General features: G+C 41.1%; 2 protein-coding genes, 1 long non-coding RNA gene and 2 other non-coding genes across 7 annotated transcripts; 4 read left to right on the top strand and 1 right to left on the bottom strand.

The window, feature by feature from the left end:
- The first annotated feature begins 48 nt into the window (after window positions 1-48).
- naca (nascent polypeptide associated complex subunit alpha) lies at window positions 49-10,588 on the top strand. 3 transcript variants are annotated; one of them, XM_012917772.2, is made up of 9 exons: window positions 55-173; window positions 699-773; window positions 5,160-5,831; window positions 9,159-9,244; window positions 9,452-9,529; window positions 9,616-9,762; window positions 9,935-10,063; window positions 10,147-10,269; window positions 10,465-10,588. In XM_012917772.2, the coding sequence occupies exons 2-9, from the start codon at window positions 704-706 to the stop codon at window positions 10,477-10,479; spliced, it is 1,320 nt and encodes a 439-aa protein (XP_012773226.1). In that variant the 5' UTR covers window positions 55-173; window positions 699-703; the 3' UTR covers window positions 10,480-10,588. The 3 variants fall into 3 exon arrangements, with proteins under 3 accessions (XP_076734933.1, XP_012773226.1, XP_012773227.1); XM_012917773.2 differs by lacking the exon at window positions 5,160-5,831 and having other exon boundaries at window positions 64-173; XM_076878818.1 differs by lacking the exons at window positions 5,160-5,831; window positions 9,159-9,244; window positions 9,452-9,529; ... (2 more) ...; window positions 10,147-10,269; window positions 10,465-10,588 and adding an exon at window positions 6,497-9,151 and having other exon boundaries at window positions 49-173.
- LOC111501476 (small nucleolar RNA SNORD59) lies at window positions 9,299-9,372 on the top strand. Its single transcript, XR_002721510.1, has one exon. It is a non-coding gene; the product is annotated as a small nucleolar RNA SNORD59 (small nucleolar RNA).
- LOC111501477 (small nucleolar RNA SNORD59) lies at window positions 10,320-10,394 on the top strand. Its single transcript, XR_002721511.1, has one exon. It is a non-coding gene; the product is annotated as a small nucleolar RNA SNORD59 (small nucleolar RNA).
- Window positions 10,589-11,205: 617 nt separating the features above from the next.
- LOC143414241 (uncharacterized) lies at window positions 11,206-14,462 on the bottom strand. Its single transcript, XR_013094736.1, has 3 exons — window positions 14,344-14,462; window positions 13,216-13,325; window positions 11,206-11,435 (listed from the first exon to the last, which is right to left on the bottom strand). It is a non-coding gene; the product is annotated as an uncharacterized LOC143414241 (long non-coding RNA).
- A 19-nt stretch (window positions 14,463-14,481) lies between these two features.
- On the top strand, window positions 14,482-19,817 carry ptges3b (prostaglandin E synthase 3b (cytosolic)). The gene is made up of 8 exons (XM_004546218.4): window positions 14,482-14,677; window positions 15,824-15,937; window positions 16,039-16,108; window positions 16,216-16,314; window positions 16,405-16,494; window positions 18,501-18,557; window positions 18,692-18,719; window positions 18,829-19,817. Coding segments are annotated over exons 1-8 (480 nt in total). The 5' UTR covers window positions 14,482-14,675; the 3' UTR covers window positions 18,849-19,817.
- The last annotated feature ends 1,554 nt before the right edge of the window (window positions 19,818-21,371 follow it).

The raw sequence follows: 21,371 nt of genomic DNA, 5'->3' as shown, positions 1-21,371 counted from the left end.
AGCTTTGAGTTTTGTTTGTATTCCTGTGTTTCGCGGTAGGATAAAGCTAAACAAACGAGGCCTTTGCCTTTAAATAACCCGGAAGTAGAAATTGTGGCTGAAGCGGATATTATCGTGAGGCGGAGGTCAGAAGTTCTCTCTCACAGCCATCTTGGATATAACGTCCTGAGTCGGTGAGTGTCTCCGCTGATAATCCAACATCATCCAGCTGTTTTTTACTCATTCCCACCTGAATCAAAGGGTTGGCGTGTTTATTGAATGTAGAGTCATTATATCCGTACAACTATTACCGTTGTGTGGGCTCTCTACTCGGTGATAAATGTGTCGTTGTGCCGCTGATTACCGGCTCAAAATGGGGGAGCATGATGTCTTGCAGTCCGCTCACACCTTGTCAGGGCCGCAGTGAGTTAGGTGGCCTGAGATGAGGGAGATATTTGAGTGACAACAAGTAGGTCACTTTAAAGAGGATGAATTTGGAGAAAAATGCGGTAGACTGGGTTATTAGCAGCGAGCTTCCCCATGCTGAGGCTAACTTGAGCTAACACTAAGCCTGCGGGCTAAAGCATGGGTTCATTATGGCCTATTCAGCTAGTTATGACAACTTCAAGTCGGTGTATTAACAGTCACTTATGTTGGGGAGCTCATATGTCCCGACTTATGTAACTAACTAAATATCTAATCCTTATTTTTCTCCGCAGCAACTATGCCTGGTGAAGCCACAGAAACGGTCCCAGTCACCGAACAGGAGATGCAGCAGCCTCAAGTCGAGACTGGTTCGTATATTTTTGGCTTTCTCACAACCTGCATGCAGTGCTGCATATTAGAGAGTGGGGTTCTGGATGAGAGGCTCGGGGTTTAGGGAGTTAACTCGGCTGGCAGGACCCTGACTTGACGTAACAGGTGACTCACCAGCTGTGTGTTGGGGACGTCCGGCCCTAAAACACAGTTAATAATACGTGTGTTTGGAGCAGAATGTATGCCCACACTGAGGGGATTTGCGGCAGTAAACGCTAATCCAGGACCCCTTTCTTTCATTTAAACACAGGCTCACAAATGCGTGTGGTGACTTACACTGATAGCTGGATTTGGGACACAATGCATGGTGTTAAGTGTGGTTTTCCATGTGCATGATGAATGCCTTGAAAACCAACTAGGTGTGACAAAGTAGTGGCATTGTGTGTTGTGTAATTATTTTCATGTGACATTACAATTTTGCTTTAGCAGCACTTTATAAACAATCTATTTTCGTTGAAGAAAACTGTGCTTTTAAGCACATGTTATACTTGTTTAGGGCAGGTTGTCTGCAGCAATAGTACGTTGTTTAATCTGCAGTTTAAACGAATGAGTCTGTTGCCTTAACAAAAGTCTATGCAATTTCCTGTTGTTTGCAGCAATTTGATAAACAACAGTGCATTATATGCTTGAGTAAATTAAGCCCCACTTGGAAAATGTTTTTATCTGTCCCAGTGGTTTTATTGTGGAAGACAGAGTGGTTTTTGGTGGAAAAAAATGTAAGCTTTTCCTGCAGAGTTTTTGCCACATATCAAACAGAGCTTGGCCTCTGACTAAAGAATGTGCCTCATGCATTAAATTGAAGAAAAAGGCTCAGAAATTAGACTTGGACTTAAAAAGGCCAGTTTTAAAGTCTGAAAAACCCTGACAGTACAGCACAGACCTTAATGATGGCAATAAGTCTGTTTGGTGGTATTATAAAACATATAAACTTAGTAGGACAAAAGGACTGAAACTGTAGTCCACCATGAACAGACCGGTTTAATTCGTGATGGCCATGCAATGTTATGCAGTGCAGTCACTCACTACAGAGGGGATTCAGTGCACTACTACAAATTACACTAAAATAATTTTGAAAGTTAGTCTGTATGCGTTACACCAAGCCAGGGATGTCCAACTCCAGTCCTCAAGAGCTACTGTCCTGCAGCTTTTAGATGCATCCCTACTCCAACACCGCTGAATCACATGGTTCGGTTACCTCTTGAGCATGCCATCATGTTTGGAACAGACCCGGTAGCAAGCCATTCATTTGCTGCAGGTGTGTTGGAACAAGGATGCATCTAAAAGCTGCAGGACAGTAGCTCTCGAGGACTGGAGCCGGACACCCCTGCACGAAGCCATTTTCACCAGAAAAGGGAGGAAAGGCAATTATAGTTATCTGGTGTTGTTGTAAGTTTGTTTTTATAGGGAAATCAGACTTGGTTTTACTGAAAGCATTTAGTCAGATGACATGAAATGACTGAACATATGTTGATAGGGTGCTCAAAGCTTAAAATATATTGATCTGAAATATGTCCCAAAGTTATACATTTAAAAATAAAGCCATCTCATTGTGACAAATTCAAACGAATACTACTTTATTTTTAACTTTAAGCCTGCTGGTAACTTTTGTTGGACACTATGTAAAATACAGAATTGTAATTTTCATAGTGGTTGTATTTGTTGTTTACTCTCTTTATCCATGTAATTGGATATTGGTGAAGGACTAAGAGTAGCAAAGGTAGCTTTGTGCATTTATTTGAACTTTGAACATGCAGATTTAAGACAACAGAGTGATGGCAGATGCTGCACTGCAGTCTTATTGTACTCCCATGATCAGTTTGGACTAGAGTAGAGCTGGGCGATATGAGATTTTTTTCTTATCACGATATGTTTTTTTTCATTTCAGGCGATAACGATATCTATCACGATATAAGCCAAATAACTATATTTGTAAGATTTAAATGTGCCGTTGCTCACAAGTAAAATGTGAAATAATCAGCAGCTTGTTTTTATTTAAATATTTATTTCCCATAATAAGTTCAACAGGATAGATGTACTTAACTCATTCACTGCCAGCCATTTTCAAATCAGGTAACTCCCCACTGCCAGGGTTTTTGAGCATTTTTACTCATTTTTGAAGAGCCACAGAAAACTGTGTGTTATGATCATATAAACGCTGAACCTACCAAAATGAAGAACAGACTCATCCAAAAAAAAGCTTGTTTCTACCATTTTCCATTCTTTAGTAATCAGCTGTAGAAGAGAGGTGGGTTCCACCAAAAATGCCTGTTTTGACCAAAAAAAGGGAGAAAACGAGCTTTTTGTGAAAAATACATTTCAAGCAGAAAAGTGCCTTTGACACTAATATTTCTTGCTTTGTGACACCTCTAACATATAAAATAGTTTTTCACTTCTATAAAACAGAAATGACACTGAGAAAGGTTATGTTTTATCAAAACAATTTATTTACAAATATATGAAAAAATAAAATTCACTGACAAGCTGCCCGAGGTTGTATTCTAGCCCCTCCCATTGAAAAATGTAATTGACGTCTATATTTACGTCAATGGCAGTCAACGTAAGTTTTTCAATTGACGTCTATAGACGTCAATGGCAGTGAATGAGTTAAGGAACATGAGACTTTTTCAGATAAATAAAGGCAAATATTGCAAACTACACAAAAGGCAGCCGCTAAAGCATTTAAGTTTCAAAATAGAACAAACAAAACAGACTAAATTGTCAATTCCACTTAGAAACAAAATATTAATTCTAAAAATAAATCTTAGTTTGTTTTACAGAAGAACAGACAAAACTGACTAACTTTTGTCAATATCAAATAAACTGAGAACTAAAAGGAAATTCTCAATCTCTCCTTGTTGTATAGCTGAGCTTTTCAAACAGTTTTAACAGTTACTTTAGTCTGACAAAAGCCAAATGACGAATTAGCGCTTCCAGTCAGAGACTGAGGCTACGTCCACGCGTACACGGGTATTTTTGAAAACGGAGATTTTCCGTTTGTTTTAAAAAATAATCCCGTCCACACATAAAGGCAGAAATGAAGGAAAACGCTGCTATGAACATGCCAAAGCAGCAGGTGGCGCTAGATTCCTAACCGTGCAGAAATGTTGGCCAATCAGAAGTCTAGAAGCCTCGGTGGGAAAAAGTAAACAAAGCTGCGGCATAGAAACAGAACCGAGTCGTATGTGTGGACGGACAGTAACTGTGTGTATATGTAAGCATTTAAACACTGCAGAGAGTACAATTAACAGTATTGTAGAAATTCATTTCACCGAAACAATAACGTGGCGCACAGTGTGACGCATGCACCAGTTTATTGTATTTCCAGACTTGCTTTCGGCACAATTTACAGTGCACGCTACTCTGTTTTTTGTCAGACTTGAAATAGCCGAAATACCTTCACACTACGGAACTTCTATGGCTCTTCCGTTCGACAATCTCTCCGGCGTTGGAACCATCATCTGTTTTCTCTTCGGTCACGCTCGGTTGATTTTTTCTAGTCGGCACACTCATTTCCTCCATTACCCGCTGGCTGCTTCCCAAACAAACACACGTGCGGCTTGGCACTTGTGCTGTACGTAACAAGTCACGCGACGTGACGCTGCGGCTGTGATTGGTTCGGCTCTGCGCTACTTAGTTTGGATTGGCTGTTCTTTTTTATTTTAAGAGGACAAGAGCGGCGAGGTCTATCGCGATAGCTTAATTTCTCTATCGAGTAAAAGTTATATCGCGATACATATCGTTATCGTTCTATCGCCCAGCTCTAGACTAGAGGGAGCAATGTGACGTTCATAGGAACACAAATTAACCTTTGACTGGAAAGGTGTAGTGGCTGGAGCTTTAGACTGGGTGAGTTCTGGATATTGTTCAAGATAAAAGCTGTGAGGTAATTAACAGAGACACATTTCATAGTAATGTTGCCTGTAGATCTGCTAATGCTGCCTGTACTGATCTCCTCTTGGTATAAGAGTACTTTTGATTTAGTCAATATATGCTACTGAAGCAGTGAAGTGATCTCGTTCAGCGGTTTTTAAGTGCAGTCCTGTATATCGAGTCTTACACTTTGAATTGACATGCTGCTGTTTCCTGTCACATTTGGACATTGCACGTATTTTAGGACTTGAGCACAGTTTTGTTTTGGGGGGATTTTGGGAGCATATTTAACAACAAAAAACTGGGCTGATTCCTGCATTGCTGCAACTTTCTCACATACACAAATTCTTCTTCACGTGTGGAGCACAATTTTATTTTATTTTTTTTTCCTTGTCGTGTTGAAGCTCGTAGTCTTGGTCCTCAAGTCATCACGGTGAATGCCCTACACCCCGTCACAATGTTCTTAGTATTGAATGAATTTCCTCCTGTGATAGCTGTTTCCACTGCGAGCAAGGCAATCCCACTGGAGAACCCCCCAGAAACCTCTGCTCAAGCTAAAGAGAGCGCTTCTGCAGAAGAAGCTCGCAGTCAGGCTACCTGTGACCAAGCAAATGGTGTAGCTGCAAACCAAGAAGTGACCAGGGAAATGGAAGCAAGTGGGTTGAACCCAATACCTTTGTCTCAGCAAGGGCTCACTGCTGAAGTAGCAGGAGCTTCAGCTGGTTTGGCACCTCTCAATGAGTCTTTGCAATCTGCTGAGGCTGTGAGTGTTTCTTCAGAGCTGCATATTTGTGAAGGAGCAGTTATTGCTGGAGAGGAAAATCAGTTCTTCATTTCAGCCGAAGAATTGACCACCCAAGAGGTTATGCTGACTTCTGAAGAACAGTCAGGAGTACCTGGAGGAAAAACCTCAGCTGATCCAAAGCTTTGTACTTCTGAAGATGGGAAGGCCAGCGATGACGCAGAGACTGTGGTAGAAGGTTTAAAGAATATGTGCTTGGATGCAGCTCAAGATGGAGTAGATGCTGGTGACGTGAACGTCACCATGGATACTCAAAATGAAAACGTTGACAAGACGGAGCCTGTAATACTTCTGTCTGAGGTCATTCAGTCAATGGATGCCGCTAAATCTGAAGCCCAACCTGTTTCCACCCGCCACCTTTCAGGTTGGTTTATGTTCTGTGAAACCAGAATCACATTAAACACCTCTTGTTTATTTATGATTTATTTGGTCCCCACCTTTTCAATACATCTTGTTGGCTTGTTTCTATTCAGCATGTGGTCATGATGACATTTAACACTAAGGTGCCAAGTTGCTTGAGGCTGCTGGCTTTTTTAAGGGAGAGTTTAAATTTTATGGAAGTATATCATAATTGACATAAAGTGTAGTTATTCTTTGACTTGTTTTGATGCAGTGTAATGTCCTTTTTTACCATCCTTACATGACTTTTTACACATTTGTTTGCCTAAAGTGTAGTTTTTTAAAAATTATGGTAAATCGAATGCATAATTATGACCCATTTCAATAAAAACTTGGATGTAATTGAATTGGGTTAGTTTGTTTTGCCTGGTGTTTGCTTTTACTGGATGTACCAGTTCATTGGTGCTGTGTTTGTGTTGCGTGATTTCGTAAAATGTGCGTCTACACTAAATAGTTTTTCAGTGTGGAAGTTAAAGTGTCTTGTACATTGAGTGGCTGTTTGCATCCAACTCAAGGGAGGTATGCTTTTTTTCCTAACCATAAGCCAGAAGATTGGGTCTTGATTTAACCCGCATGAGAAAGACCTCCAATATCAAAACAAAAGAAAAACTTGAATCTTTTTTTGTTCAGCTACACCTCCTGCCCCAGCTTCCTCCAAGCAACCTGAGGCATCTTCAGGCCCTGCTAAGCCCAAAGGCAAAAATGCCAAGAGTGCACAGGGTGCCTCTGCCCCAAAGGCTGTCCCTGGCAGAAGAAAGCGTTCCTCTATGTCTGTCTCTTCGTCCTCTCCTACCTCGCCAAAATCAACTCCCTCCTCTACTCCATTGTCACCTTTGCCATCTCCCCTTGCTGCCTCACCTGGCAGCTCCTCTGCTAATCAGGGTAACCGTTCAGGCCCAAAAGTTGTCAAGGCTGGCAAACAGGGTAAGGCTAAAAAGGGAGAGGCATTTGTGCCTGCTCCTGTCCCCGAGTGCAAGGCCACAGGAGTTGATGAAAAGCCAACAGAGCCTAGCCTCAAGCATAATGTAGCTGATGATGCTAAACCTGCCCTGAGTGAGACAAAAACCCCATCACCAGGTGCGACAAAGGCTGGTGCAGTGCCACCTGCTTTTAAAGTTACCTCAAAGCCTGCTGTTGCAGCACCAGTATCATTTTCAGATACTATTGCCTCTAGTCCTCCTAAGTCAGCTGATGTTAAAGCAACCTTGTTGAAAAATGCTCCACTTATTGCATCTGTTGACGATGAGCTCCCTCCCCTTATCCCACCTGAGAAACCAGTTAAAATGCCAGCTTGTGCATCTCCTGTTGAGAAACAAGGTACAAAGCCTGCTACATCTCCTAAGCCTAATGCTGAGAGCTGCAGTTCTGCTCCTGTAGAGGCTACAAAGACACCAGTTAAACCAAAGGCAGACAAGCCAAAGCCTGTTAAGGTTGCTGAAGCAGCCCCAGTAAAATCAGCTCCCACTGAAGTTGCTAAGGTGTCTTCTGAAATATCAGCTGTAGCTGATGATGTTGCTAAACCAGCTCCTGTCAAAGCTCCTAAAGCAGGTTCCAAGACTAAACCAGCAAACCCTGGCAAAGTTGAGGAGGTTGTGGTGGAAACCCCAAGCAAGCCTGCTCCTACCCAGGCTGCTAAGCCAGCTCCTGGGGCCAAAACTGCTTCTGCTGAGGCTGCTGACAAAGCTTCTAATAGAACTAAACCACCTGCCAAGGAAAAACCTGCTCCTGCAGAAACTAAGCCAGTAGCTGAGGCCAAACTTGTGCCTACTGAGACTGCTAAGCAGACAGCTGAGGCCAAACCTGCTCCCATAGAGGCCAGTAAGCCAGCAACTGTCGACAAAGCCCCAAATGTAGCTAAACCACTTGCGAAGGCCAAACCGGCTCCCTCAGAGACTGCGAAGGCAGCGGCCGAGGCCAAACCGGCTCCCTCAGAGACTGCGAAGGCAGCGGCCGAGGCCAAACCGGCTCCCTCAGAGACTGCGAAGGCAGCGGCCGAGGCCAAACCGGCTCCCTCAGAGACTGCGAAGGCAGCGGCCGAGGCCAAACCGGCTCCCTCAGAGAATGCGAAGGCAGCGGCCGAGGCCAAACCGGCTCCCTCAGAGAATGCAAAGGCAGCGGCCGAGGCCAAACCGGCTCCCTCAGAGAATGCGAAGGCAGCGGCCGAGGCCAAACCGGCTCCCTCAGAGAATGCGAAGGCAGCGGCCGAGGCCAAACCTGCTCCTTCAGAGACCGTTAAGCCACTGTTTGAAGCCAACTCTACAACCACTGAGGCCACTAAGGCAGCCAAATGTGCCTCCAAGAAGACACCTAAGCCAGTGGCTGAGGCCAAATCTGGCCCCAACAAGGTTCCTAAACAAGCTGAAGAGATTAAAACTGCAGCTCCTAAGGCTGCAAAGCCAAACGCAGAGGTCATGTCTGCCCCTGCTGATGTTAACATGACAGCTGCAGCACATAAGCCAGCTGAAGATATCAAGCCAGCCAAAGTGGTGGATGTTAGTGCAGCATCAGCTGAGGTTGCTAAACCTGTAAAACCAGTTGCAGACCCTTCACCTGCTCCCTTAAAGCCCACTCCAGTTGAGCCTGCTGTTCCTAACCCAGCTCCCCGTAAACTCACGTTTGCTGAGGCAGTTGCAAAACCTGCCCCTGTTAAACCTGAGGTTGAGTTAATTACTTCAACTCCTCCTCAACCTGTCTCGCCACCTAAGCCTGTCCCCACACCTGCTAAAACCCCAGCCAAGATGGAGCCTGTGAACGACAAGAACAATAATGGTATTTCCTCCTTTCTCTCCTCTTGTGCCGTCTGTTTGTTTTGGGGTTTCTTCCCCCCCCCCCCCCCCCCCCCCCCCCCCCCCCCCATCTGTTAGCGTTCTGAAAGATGTTCGGATGCTTAAATATGCTTTTCTCTTACAAAGGTTAGCTTGCGAAATAAATATATCTCCTATAGATGCTAAAATATAAGATGCTATTAGATTTTGGCAAGTGTGCTCCTGGTTTTGGAATGCATTAGTTCTATTGGTTACTGTTTGTTTAAAATGTAGTGCAGGTCAATGCTGGTATTATCATGTGTTGTCTGATCAAGTTTGGAAATGGCTTTTTTGGCTGGAAAGAGATTATGTTCTCAAAGTCCTGAGGAAAATTACTATAATGGTAATAAGATGACAGAAAATGTGCTGTTTTGAATCGAAGTACTTTGTTCCACAATATTGGTGCAGCTTACCTTCAGATTAACTTTCAGGTGTACACATGTAACCTAAGTGGCACATTGTGACAGTTTTTCTGTTGGTCTCTACAGGATCCGGCACTGAGTCGGACAGCGACGACTCAGTCCCTGAGCTGGAGGAACAGGACTCTGCACAGACACAGACACAGCAAGCTCAGGTGAGACTTGAGTCTGGTTTATTGTGTTCACTGGTATAGGTGTCCGTCATTGACTCTTCACTGATGATTTACACAGTGACTTTCGTTCTTCTGAACCTACTGAAGCCAGCCTTTCTGTCCTGAGAAGAGATGAATATAAAACGTATCTAATCGCTGATTCTGCATTTACTCGTTGGTGTAAAACACTTAATGTAAATTCTACTTTAGCTTGCAGCAGCTGCCGAAATAGATGAGGAACCTGTCAGCAAAGCCAAACAGAGCCGCAGTGAAAAGAAGGCACGAAAGGTAACAGTCCCAGTTCACTCAGTGCTCTATAAACATTCTGTACGTCTAAAGATTAGATTTGATAAATTTACTTCCATTTCTTTCAGGCAATGTCAAAGCTTGGTCTCAGGCAGGTAACAGGAGTCACTAGGGTCACCATTCGCAAGTCAAAGAACATCTTGTTCGTCATCACCAAACCAGATGTCTACAAGAGCCCTGCATCAGATACATACATCGTCTTCGGGGAAGCTAAGGTAACGCGCCAACAACAATACCAGTTGTCAGGGTTTGTCAGTAGAGCTGCTGAGTGTGTGTAGTCTTAGCTTTGTGTAATGCAGGCAAATGGACTTCATCACCGCATTCATAAGCTAAATATTTTTGCTAAATGATGTGCTGACCTCTTAACTTCCTCACTGCTTTCCTCAGATTGAAGATCTTTCCCAGCAAGCCCAGCTGGCCGCTGCAGAAAAATTCAAGGTACCGGGAGAAACTGTATCAAACGTCCAGGAAAACACACAGACGCCAACAGTACAGGAGGAAAGCGAAGAAGAAGAGGTGAGATGCAGTTTAGTCAAATGAAGATGGGCATGGCTTTGTGTTGGAGAGATGATTAATGTTTGCATTGATTATTTTCATAGGTTGATGAGACCGGAGTTGAGGTCAAGGACATCGAACTCGTCATGTCACAAGCCAACGTGTCGAGGGCGAAGGCTGTTCGGGCCCTGAAAAATAACAACAACGACATCGTCAATGCCATCATGGTGAGATTTTGACTATCTATCAACAATTTAAACACTTTACTCTCCAGCGCTCTTAAGTGATGATTTAACACAGTGACTTTCGTTCTTCTGATTCATATGAAGCCAATATTTCTGTCCTGAGAAGAGAGCAAAGCTTTAAAATTATATCAGCTAATATTTACACATCCACTGACTTTTGCTTTTGCTGCTTTGCAGGAGTTGACAATGTAATGGGGACCCTGTCGACGAAGAGTTGACGAAAGGTTGCTGATTTAATCCAAACTCATTTATACAATTTATACCCAAGATGGAAATAAAGTCGTGGCTTGATGAAATTAAATTTTGTTTCGTTTGTGGTTCTTTAGTGGGGAAAATGGAGCTCTGCTGTATGAGCAAGTGTAATTATTAGTCTGGTTAAGGCCGGGATAGTCACAGTCCTAATCTGGGAAATGTATATATGTAGTGTGGGTTCATTCAGATTTTTATTTTTTCCTCTCCTGTCTTCTTACGAAGGCCCAGCATACAGACTGCAGGTTAGGTTTGAAGCTGTTACAGTGCTAAGAGCACAGAGGTATAATGGAGACACTAGTTTTATTTTTTGTTTTGTTTTGCAGTAAAAATCTGAAAACTTGACTGTAGAAGAATGTTGGTGTTTTATTTAGTGGGGGATGTGGATTCCTGCTCTAAGAAAACTATAGATCTCTCCATGTTTTGTGGACTTTGTGTAAGACTGAAGGTATCACATTGTTCTCGGAAAAAATAAAATTGATAAATCTGAAATGACTTGATGCATAACTTCTCATTTGTTTAGGAAATTGCACAAAATGACAGTGAGTACTTTTGTCAGACCTTAAAGGATTTAAGGATTTATTTATTTATTTTTTCAGGAACTGCTGACGGCGTCATTTGAGACAACTATAATCAAATTTGTATCTGCTTGTTTTTACTTTGTGTATAGTGTTTTAATGTGACATTTATAAGGTAGAACTGTTAAGCTAATATAGAGTACCAATATGTTGGGCGCCTCCTGGGTGTGTCCTGCTGGGAGACCAATGGGTAGACCCAGGACACGGACTCTTGGCTGCCCTGTGAACACCCCAACGTTCCCCTTGATAACCCAGAGGAGCTGGCTGGACAGACGGAGCTCTGCGTTTCTCTGTTTAGGCTGATGCCCCCGCAACCCGACCCTGGAAAAGCACAAGAAAATTCAGTACGGCTAAAAGTAGTTGTTGATTGCAGAAAAAATGCCGCAAAATTATACTTAAAGCATAGCTGAATTAGCTTGCAAATGACTTAAGTCACTGGCAGACTGAGCAGTGATTAATATGGTTGGTATACATTCACCAGTGACTATGTTAGGTACACCTGTTCAACACTATTTCATCACGCCAAGTGCATGGCAGCCAAGTTCAGTTTCAGTTCAAATTTTATTCGCCACATGCAGTGGCAGGTTGCCCTGCAGTGGAATGAACCCGCCCCCCGACCTTACACACACACACACACAACACAGACCTCACATGGGGATACAAGTCAGAGAACGGTTGCATTACAGAAAAACCACTGAAATGTACACTACTATGGGAAAAGTACAAGAGGAAAAAAAGAGACCTCTGCTCATGCTGGGCTACAGGAGGACAGCATGAGACCGGAAACAAAAAAAACTGCACAGAAAGCACACAAATGTCCACAGTACAACATTATAGAGCACGTGACCAGCAACAGGGTTGGATAGGGGATAAGGAGTAATCCCAGGCAACACAGCAGCCATCCTGCCACTGCGCCGACTCTCCAGCGCGGGCCCAGACCCGCCTCGTGTTCCCAGGAGGCAACAAGCATCGAAGGCATTTGAAGGGGAGGGGGGATGTGTGAGTGCTTATCAGTGTAAGTGTGTGCGTGTCCATAGTTCAGCTGAGACAGTGTCCTTCACCCTATCAGGCTAAGTATAATATCAGTGTATTTAGTTATGTAGATGTCGTCAGTGAGCGCATGACATTTTAACTGGGCATCAGATAGGTATAGAAAGGTGAATTAAGTGACTTTGAATGTAGCATTTCAGTTAAAACTCAACATGCAACATTCAGATGCTACGCCTGCCTCAGTTCTGGTTTGCAGGGGTGTTGTGATGGTGTGAGCATATTGTCTTGGTACACTCTGGGTCCAGTTAAGCATTGTTTAAACACCACAGCCTACCTATCGTTGCTGACTGCGCCTATCTCTTTATGACCACAGTGAACCCATCTTCTGATGACAGCTTTCAGCAGGATAACAGGCCATTTCTTAAACTGTTTTTTGTTTTTTTTTAACATAACAGTACATTCACCACACTAATGGCCTCCACAATCACCAGATAACAACCCAGTACAGCACCTCAGGGATGTGGTGGAACAAGAGATTCATATCAAGTTACCTAACTGGTGATCTTGCACTGACAACATTTTTAACTATTTAAAGACTAAAATTAAAATACACAAAATCATTAGTTCTAGGAGCCATGTATAAGTTACATCAACGTAAAAAGATATGTAATAAAAAATCGAAGACAATTCTAATATTGTATTATTTTTAAAATCAAGCTTTCTTAAACACTAAATATGTTTTTATTATAGTTTGTTAGAAACAAACCTACATTTAGGGTATGTAATGAAAGTAAACTAGGTTTGAAAGATTAATCCCATACAAGGTTAAATACAGAAATTATAACCTGATAAAGTTCCAAAGGCTTTTTTAACTGAGAGCATGATTTGAGAGGAAAGTGCATGTTTGAAAAGCAAGTTGAAAACATCTCATTCATGATCATAGCACATGTTTGCATGTTCCCTATCTTCCCCTAGATGAGTAGACCAATCTTGATACAGCTTTGCACAAAGACTGAGTAAGACACTGTGATTGCTCTCATATATATGGCTTATACAAAAATTCTAAACAAATCCCACAATGGTACTGTACCATCCTGGCACTGTTAATTACCAACTGTGGAGCCAAGGTCATGCTGGCGATGGGCAAAAGGTGGATATGACTCCAGGGAGGCTATGCTTTCAGCCACACAGCCAGATCCAGATTTCCACCCAGCTGAGCACCTATGGGAGATTTCAGAGTGAGGTGTTAGCTTTTCACGGCCATCATCAAAACACCTTTTGAGTTAATGGTGCTCCATGGTGCTTGGTTTTTTCCCATTACTTAAACTATTTGTACCTCGCAGGATAACTACAGACATAACTGCTTTTCCAGCAGCACAGTCCCAGTGCTTGTGATACTGTTGAACAATTTCTACATGTGAAGTAGAACGCATTTGGACATATTTGAGAACCGATTATTACAGGGTATTATGAGCAGAAACCGGAGAATTCGTGAGTAGCCAATCATTGGTGAATTTCTTGTGGTAGCCCTTCCCATGATCGGTGACGTCAATGGTTCCACTTTTTCAATAAAACACGTTTATTTTACCTGCTTTCTTTTCCCAGCTGTGATTTATATGCAACACTTTATAAACAGAATGTTGGAATGTAATGTATTTGATATAATGTTGCAACCAGTATCCAGTTTTCTAGACTGTGTTATCAACTTCTGATCATTCCTTGAAAAGGTCGATGGCTTCAAACCCTGCTTTACTCGTTTGACTGCCGTACTCGGTGTTCACCGTTTAAAAAAAACAAAAACTCATTATGTATTATTTATCTTTTAGTCTTTTTTAAGTAAAATAATACAAACTTCTTAACAAAATTGTGTGTTGCATGTCCTTTTACATGTTTTAATTCTATATTTTATATTGTATTTATTTTCTGACTGTTTTATTTTCACTTGAGCACATATTAACACAGATTATATGTGCTCAAGTGTTTTAGATTATAAGTAAAATTGTCGGGATATTAGGTCCGTAGGTGTTTGGACAGTTTTTCTTTTTAAATATTTATTCATTTAAACCACTTAAATTAAACCTGAAAGTGAGCTACATGTTGCTTGATTTAAAAACTGTGGTGGCAAAATAAAAATAAATCATTAAAAACAAAACAAAAAAACCGTCAGAGTAAAATACTTATGGATCTATCTGTATTTATATTTTTGCATGCATTTGAGTTGCTAGTTGCAGTTACATACTACAAGGATCCTGCAGCTTCATAAGCCTTGATAAACCGTTTGAGGTGTTTGGACCGCAGTCAGGTTGTAGTGACTTGCCATAGTAGTCGCCCTCTCTCGCATCACTCGCAGCTGTGGCTGAAAGCTCTAGAAACGTCTAGTGCGCTCGGAGTGCGTCAGCACTGTTATTCCGTTCCTGGGATACGCAATAAGATCCGGAGTAGAGTCCAGGGGCTAGAGGCGTTTGCTTTGGCCGTGTGTTGGGCGGCATTCCTTCTTGTTTTACAGGCGCCACCGATCTTTTTCACGAGGCTGTTTTATCTGTGATAAAGAAATTCACTTCACACCAAGACATGTAAGTTGTGGGGAGCGTACGTAAAGGCGCAGTGGAGGGAAAGTACGATAGTACAGGCTGAATGATTAGCTAGCTTTAGCAGCTTGAAACATGCTGTTGGAAAGGCGGGAGGGTGGCATGGCCTCAATGAAGTAGGGACTCAGCGTGACTCGCTGCCTTACAAACTGGGTAAAACCTCACAGTGTATCGGCAAGGCTAATATAGCAGACCGCTTTATCCTTCATTGGCGAAAGAGTCGGTTTATTTTAGCTGTAGCATGGGTCAGGTGTACCGCATGGCACGACTAGCGTAGCGGCACCGCTGTTAGCTTGGCTACAGGAGGCTTCATTAAGACTTCTGGAAGGCTAAGATCAGATTAGCATCGGATCTGCGGCAAGATTTCCGATTTGTAAAGAAAATCAGACTCCATCAGTGGTTTTGTTTGGGCTGTAACGATGTTTAAAGCTAGCTACCCCACACTGCATTGAGGGTTTGTAAGAGGATTTATCTAATGAGACAGTCACCACAATGCTAAGAGAGCAGTAAACATACCTGTAGCTTCCATGCAAAGACCATTTAATTAATGGATGCAGGTCAGCCAGGCTCATGCATGTGTTCTGTAAAATTACTTGAGGTGGAAGTGTGTGGTAATGAAGCCAAATATACCCATCATTTAATTTGTATCCATTGGTGTTTTTAAAAAAAAAAGAAAAGTACATGGCTTTTCTGTTCATCCCTCATGTTCAAAGTTAGAGATGAGCTTTTCAGAACTTGTCATGCTACTAGACCACATTAAGTAAAATTAGCAATACTGGCTCACATTATACCCTAAAGACTTAAAAGTTAAAAGGAAAATTTGAGAAGGGGGCCCCTCCATCCACAACAGCTTGTAAATGTGTCTTGTCACAGTTTAGTATCCACAGATGTCTCACTTTTGATACTGGAGCAGTGTGTGTAACTCGATGCTCTTTACAGCAACCTCACACAAAGGAGGTTTGATAACAGGCTGTCTTGTCTCTTCACCAGCACTCGGATTATTTATTGTTTGTTTGTTTTTGGTTTTTTTCATTGAAGTTGTTTTTGAAGGCTTGAAAAGCTGAACTTTTAAAGGATAAAAGTGAGTTGCATGCTTTTTCTTCTTTTCTCATGCCCTTCATTTTCTTAAAGGCATCCAGCGACTGCCAAGTGGTACGACAGGAGGGACTCTGTTTTTATAGAGTTCTGTGTAGCAGACAGCAAAGATGTTAAGATCAATTTTGATAAAACAAAGTGTGGTTTCAGGTGAGTTTTCCTAATTCTGGCTACATTTATCTGTGCATTTCTTGTTGGACCTTCTCTTATATGGTATATTTATAGTGAGTATGTGTCTTTGTTCCCTGCAGCTGTCTTGGAGGAACTGACAATGTGAAGCACGAGAATGAAATAAACCTTTTCGATGCCATTGATGAAAATGTAAGTTGTACTGACCGCTTTCAAAAATGCTATAAAACATTTATTCACTGCACACAACGCAGGAGTGACCGCATTTGTTTCTGTGCTCTGTTTAAACCTCGACCCAGGAATCCAAACACAAACGCACAGACCGCTCAGTGTTGTGCTATCTACGAAAAGCGCAGCCAGGGAAGGCGTGGCCGAGGCTAACGAAAGAGAAGGCGAAGGTCTGCCACACGTGAGGACATCTGAAAAATATTCAGATTTAAGCAACGACAGCAATTTAAAAAAAAAAATTGTTGACTTTGTTTCCACAGCTGAGTTGGCTCAGTGTCGACTTTAACAATTGGAAAGACTGGGAGGACGACTCAGATGAGGAGATGGGCAACTTCGATCAATTCTCAGATGTAAGCGCTTTGATAAAATCATACTTCATATTTGAAAAGTACTTAATTAAAAAACACTTTTCACGTAATGAGGCTAATACAAAGCTTTAATACAGACAGTTTCAAATTGAACCAGCAAAAGAAACAGCTTTGAAGGCAGATATAGGGTACCTGACTGTAAAAATACTTTTTTCCCCTGCTTTTTATTTTTTTAGTCTAAATAAACTCAGCTAAAGCCAACAAATGCCAGAGACATAGAAAGTAGCCCTCTCTTTTCTCTTCCAGACATGTCATCCTCCTAAAAACAGTAGGTTTAGGCAGACTTCTTGCAGACTCTAGTCTCGACTCTTCCAGGTGAAAATTCCTGTACTTTAACCTACTTCCCCACATGACCTTCTTCAACATACTTTATACTAGGGCTGTTCGATATAACGATATCTATCGGATGACGATATAAAAACGTCTGTCGTTTCATTTTACGCTATCGTTTGTTTCGTGTTACGGCAATATTTCTTTCACCGTTTTGATGGTCACTGTAGTGGCTATATTAATTTCTTACAGTTCTCTTTCTCTTATTTTTAATATAACCACACTATGGACGGACAAGCGCCTGTTTTTATGCGTTGTCGTTAGCAACAACGACAGTAAAACCATTGTGTCCACTTGTTTATTTTCCACATAAACCTTTCACAATAAAGCTCAAGATCCTATTGAGACTTTTCAAAATAAATTGAATCACGTGAAAGAGCAGATTATTTACGGATGAGAAGTAAAAAAAGAGCCGCCAGGTGCTAAAAAATAAACCTTAGACTCAAACGTTAGAACAGGCTTTTCCCTGCAGCACGCCGTGTAATAAATACTCACAAAGAAAACGGCGGCCGTTACAACTTATGTCTAAAAATGTATCGTTTCATGCATCGGTTAAAACACTCGACTCCAAGTACACGACGCCCAGCTGGAAACACTTCACGCATGTCGAGCTGCCCGAGATTCACAGAATTTACAGAAAATGTTACATTTTTGTGATTTATATCGTTATCGGACGATAGATGTCTTATATCGGGATATGAGATTTTGGCCATATCGCACAGCCCTACTTTATACTACTTATCAGATCTGCATAGGTTGAAGTCTCCCATCATCTGCACATTTTTCTGAATCTAAAAACGTGACACCTATGTGCAATTGGTTGAAAGGTTATTTTATTACTAGTGTGTCTAATAACAACAGAAATCTGTTGACTACCCGTGTCTGTAAATGATAAACTAAACAAGTTGTTTCTGCTCTGCTATTGCCAACGTTAAAGTGGAACCATTGTGTTTATGTTCGGCCATATGTACTGTTACAATGGTGGATGCTGGTAAATGGTCATATTAAACAAAGTTTCAAATAATGAGCTCAGCAGATTTTCAGGTTGCTCCTGTTTGTTAAACATCAAAGCTTCAAACTGCTCTAAATACTCAGTTTTAGTTGTTTTTAACTAGTCTTGAATCTTGATGAATTCACTGAGAGGTTAAGTCTAAATAAATATAGGGCGTCCACCCAGGAAGCGATTTGCTCATAATGTATCAGTCTGTCACTGTTGGTTGCTAGTGGACATTCCAGGCTCCAGTTGCCTAGGTAACCCTGTAAAGTATTTACAAACCTGTCATACATTAATCAGCAGTATCCCCAGCTCTCATTGGTACTCGCTTCAGTCGCGCACCTAGAAGTTGGGAAAAGTAACCCTGGACTCACCCACTTCCCATTGTTTTTGTTGTGTTTTTTAATATGAATGATCATTTTGAATATAAATTGTGCAAAAGTACTCTGGTAGAGTCCAAGACAATATAGAACCATGTATATTTTCATATAAAGGGCTGGAATAAGTGTAATCGATCTGCTTTTAAAAAAAAACAAAACTGTTTTGACTGATTAATGCATGCCTCAAATCTAATCTCATGAGGAAGAAGGGGAAAAAAATCAATCTGTCTTCGACTCGTTGGCATTTAAATGATGTGGCTTTAATTGCTAATCTTATATTTCAGATGATGAACAACATGGGAGGAGAGGATGACCTACCTGATCTAGACGGTGCAGATGATGTAAGACCTCCTCTTCAGTCATCTCTTTGATTGATCTTATATTTATAGATAAGGGAGATTTTAATTGGTGACACTAGAGGTTGTGGACGTAACCTAAGATCGATTTCACAGGTCTCTTATTTTTTTTCTTTCAGGATGAATCTGCAGATAGTGACGATGAGAGTAAGTATTTGAGCTTCTGTAGCATCTACACTTATAGCTGTATTTATTTATTTATTTATTTATTTATTTTCAATCAACTTTTAATGTCTCCTTTTCACTTTGCTTTCAGAAATGCCAGATTTGGAGTAGAAGACCATAAAACTCTGGAGAGAAAACAGAAGAACAGAACAGAGAAGACTATTAACAAATGTATATCTTGAAACTGAAGGCAGTGACAAACAACTGTACATAATGAGTCAGTAGCCATATTTAAATCCATAGCCTCAGCTCCAAACCTTTGACCAATCAGTTCACTGAAGGTTGATATGCATGGTATTGTACAGAGCAGCTATCTCCACTTCCATTTGCTGTACTGCACCTTTTGGATATCTTGTTTTACTGTTAAATATTACAACTAAGCACACCTTATTTGTTGGAGGGAAAAAAACTGTATAGTTGTCCTCAACTGAGCAATGTGTGTTAAAGAGATTGACAGTCTGTCTTCAAATGAATTGGTTCAAAGCTGATTAGGCACAACCATTCCTAATGTTGTGGTTTTTAAGGTAGTCGACCAGTGTAGTTTCTCATGATTTTTTGTTTTTGTTTTTTCTAAGAAAATAATTAGGCAAATTTACCAATTGGGTTCTTCTTCAAGCATCTCTCATGTGCGGTGAATTAGAGATCCAAGAAGACTGTTTCAGTAGCTTAACCTTCCAACTTACATGTTTCCCTTTACTTCTTGTTTAATGCTCGTTTAAAAAAAAAAAAAAAAAAAGAAGAAAGAAAATTGGAATTTTCTGAACTCATTCCAGGCATATTTGCATCTTCCCAGTGATCACCTACTGTACTTTGTTAATCTGAATGAATTCAACATATGGACTATGTCTTTATACCACCGAACGTGCACACTTGTGTCAGACTGCACAAGTGAGCTGACATATTTTGCAGCTGGTAAAGAGGCTTGAAAAATGCAGCTTGATTGAACGATACGGCGACATGTAATGACCAAATTATACTTGCACTGTCAATAAACTGTAAAGGGAGACCAGTAATGTTGAATTAGAGTGGGGATTCTTTTTTTTATTGTCTACATCTTTCTAATAAACTGTTGAAGAATCATTTTTAAATGCTTTTTGTTTTCTTAGATATGAGGTGTCAGGGTTAATGAGTTAGCCTGCCAATATCACTGGCGTTTTGGGACGACTTCTAATCATTGGAAGTTCAGGCTGTGCAAATTTGGACTCTTATTTGAATCGGATGCAAATGAATACAGCAGGGATGATGCAATTATTCTCTGTCAAGTTTATAATGTGAATGTTTTTTGCCCAACTATAGTAGACTGAGTTTAATTTTGAGGGACCACTGGGGGAGGAGGTAAATTTCATAAATGCATCAGATTTTTTCAAAAAGAAAATGCATCGGGGAAAATAAATTATGACAGTCTCGCTGATCTGCTTGCCACTTTATTAGGTACACCTGTTTAACTGCTTGTTAATGCAAATGTCCAATAAGCTAATCACATGGCAGGAATTAAGTGCATTCAGGAATGTAGATATGCTCAGGATGGCCTGCTGAACTCCAGACTGAGCTTCACAATGAGAGGATTTAAGTGTCAGAAAGGCTGGTCCGAGGGATTCTTCTGCATAACCATCTTACCATCAAACCAGACCAGTTGTAGTTTTGCATTTTCAAATTTTTATTTTAGTTTGTTTTGACTTTTTTTTTTTCTCCTTTTAGTTGAGTGTTAGTTTCAAGGTTGGGTTTTGTCATTTCAGTTCAGTTTTTATTGTATTGAAAAATTTTCCTTTTACTTTAGTTTTTATTAGTTAATCTCTTTTTTGATATTACTATATGGAGAACATATACGAGAGGCAAGATTTGGGAAAATCTGTTAAGATACTGCAATAAAAATGTAGAACTTCTTTTGAACACAGTTAACTCTCACAGTCCTGTAGACCTCCAGCAAACCAAAGTCTCACCAAACACCTCCATCAAAGACTCATCAGGCAAGAAGTGACAACAAAGTTTTACCAAATTGACAAAGACTGAAACTAGTTAATTTTCCAAGTTCACAAAATAATTTCAGTTAGATTTCTTTCTTATTTAATTTTAGCTATCGAAAATGTTTGGTTTTTTTTTTCACATCTAGTTTTGTTTTTTTGTTTTGTTTTAGCTATAACAAACTTACACCAGACCATCTTGGGTGATGGTCCGGCAAAAAGAAAATATCCAGTCAGTGGCAGTTGTCTGGGTGAAATGGCTTTGTTGATGCCAGAGGTCAGAGGAGAATGGCTAGTCTGCTTTGAGCTGATGGGAACGCAACAGTTACTCAAATAACAACTTGTTACAACCAAGGAATGTAGAACAGCATCTTTGAACAAACAACACATCTGTTAGAAACAGATGGACTGTAGCAGCAGAAGACCACAACGGTTGCCACTCCTGTTAGCTAAGAACAGGAAACTGAGGCTAAAATCCCCACGGGCTCATCAAAACGGAACAATAGAAGACTGGAAAACATTACCTGGTCTGATGAGTCTTGATTCCTGCTATGACATTCAGATGGGACAGTCAGAATTTGGCATAAACATCATGAAAGCATGGATGCATCGTGCCTTATGTCAATAGCTCAGGTCCCTACCGGTGGTGTAATGGTGTGGGTGACATTTTCAT

This window comes from Maylandia zebra, linkage group LG20 (assembly GCF_041146795.1).
Source record: "Maylandia zebra isolate NMK-2024a linkage group LG20, Mzebra_GT3a, whole genome shotgun sequence".
Lineage (NCBI taxonomy): Eukaryota > Metazoa > Chordata > Actinopteri > Cichliformes > Cichlidae > Maylandia > Maylandia zebra.
Note: the sequence above shows the minus strand (reverse complement) of the source record. Positions and strands in the feature narration are given on the sequence as shown.

What these genes read in the sequence shown, in the direction of transcription:
- naca (XM_076878818.1), top strand. Translation starts at nt 704, where the DNA reads ATGCCTGGTGAAGCCACAGAAACGGTCCCAGTCACCGAACAGGAGATG. An exon ending in GCAGCCTCAAGTCGAGACTG is followed by an intron (nt 774 to 6,496) that starts GTTCGTATATTT and finishes TTTTTTGTTCAG; the next exon opens with CTACACCTCCTGCCCCAGCT.
- ptges3b (XM_004546218.4), top strand. An exon ending in ACTTCGATCAATTCTCAGAT is followed by an intron (nt 16,495 to 18,500) that starts GTAAGCGCTTTG and finishes CTTATATTTCAG; the next exon opens with ATGATGAACAACATGGGAGG. An exon ending in TGCAGATAGTGACGATGAGA is followed by an intron (nt 18,720 to 18,828) that starts GTAAGTATTTGA and finishes CTTTGCTTTCAG; the next exon opens with AAATGCCAGATTTGGAGTAG.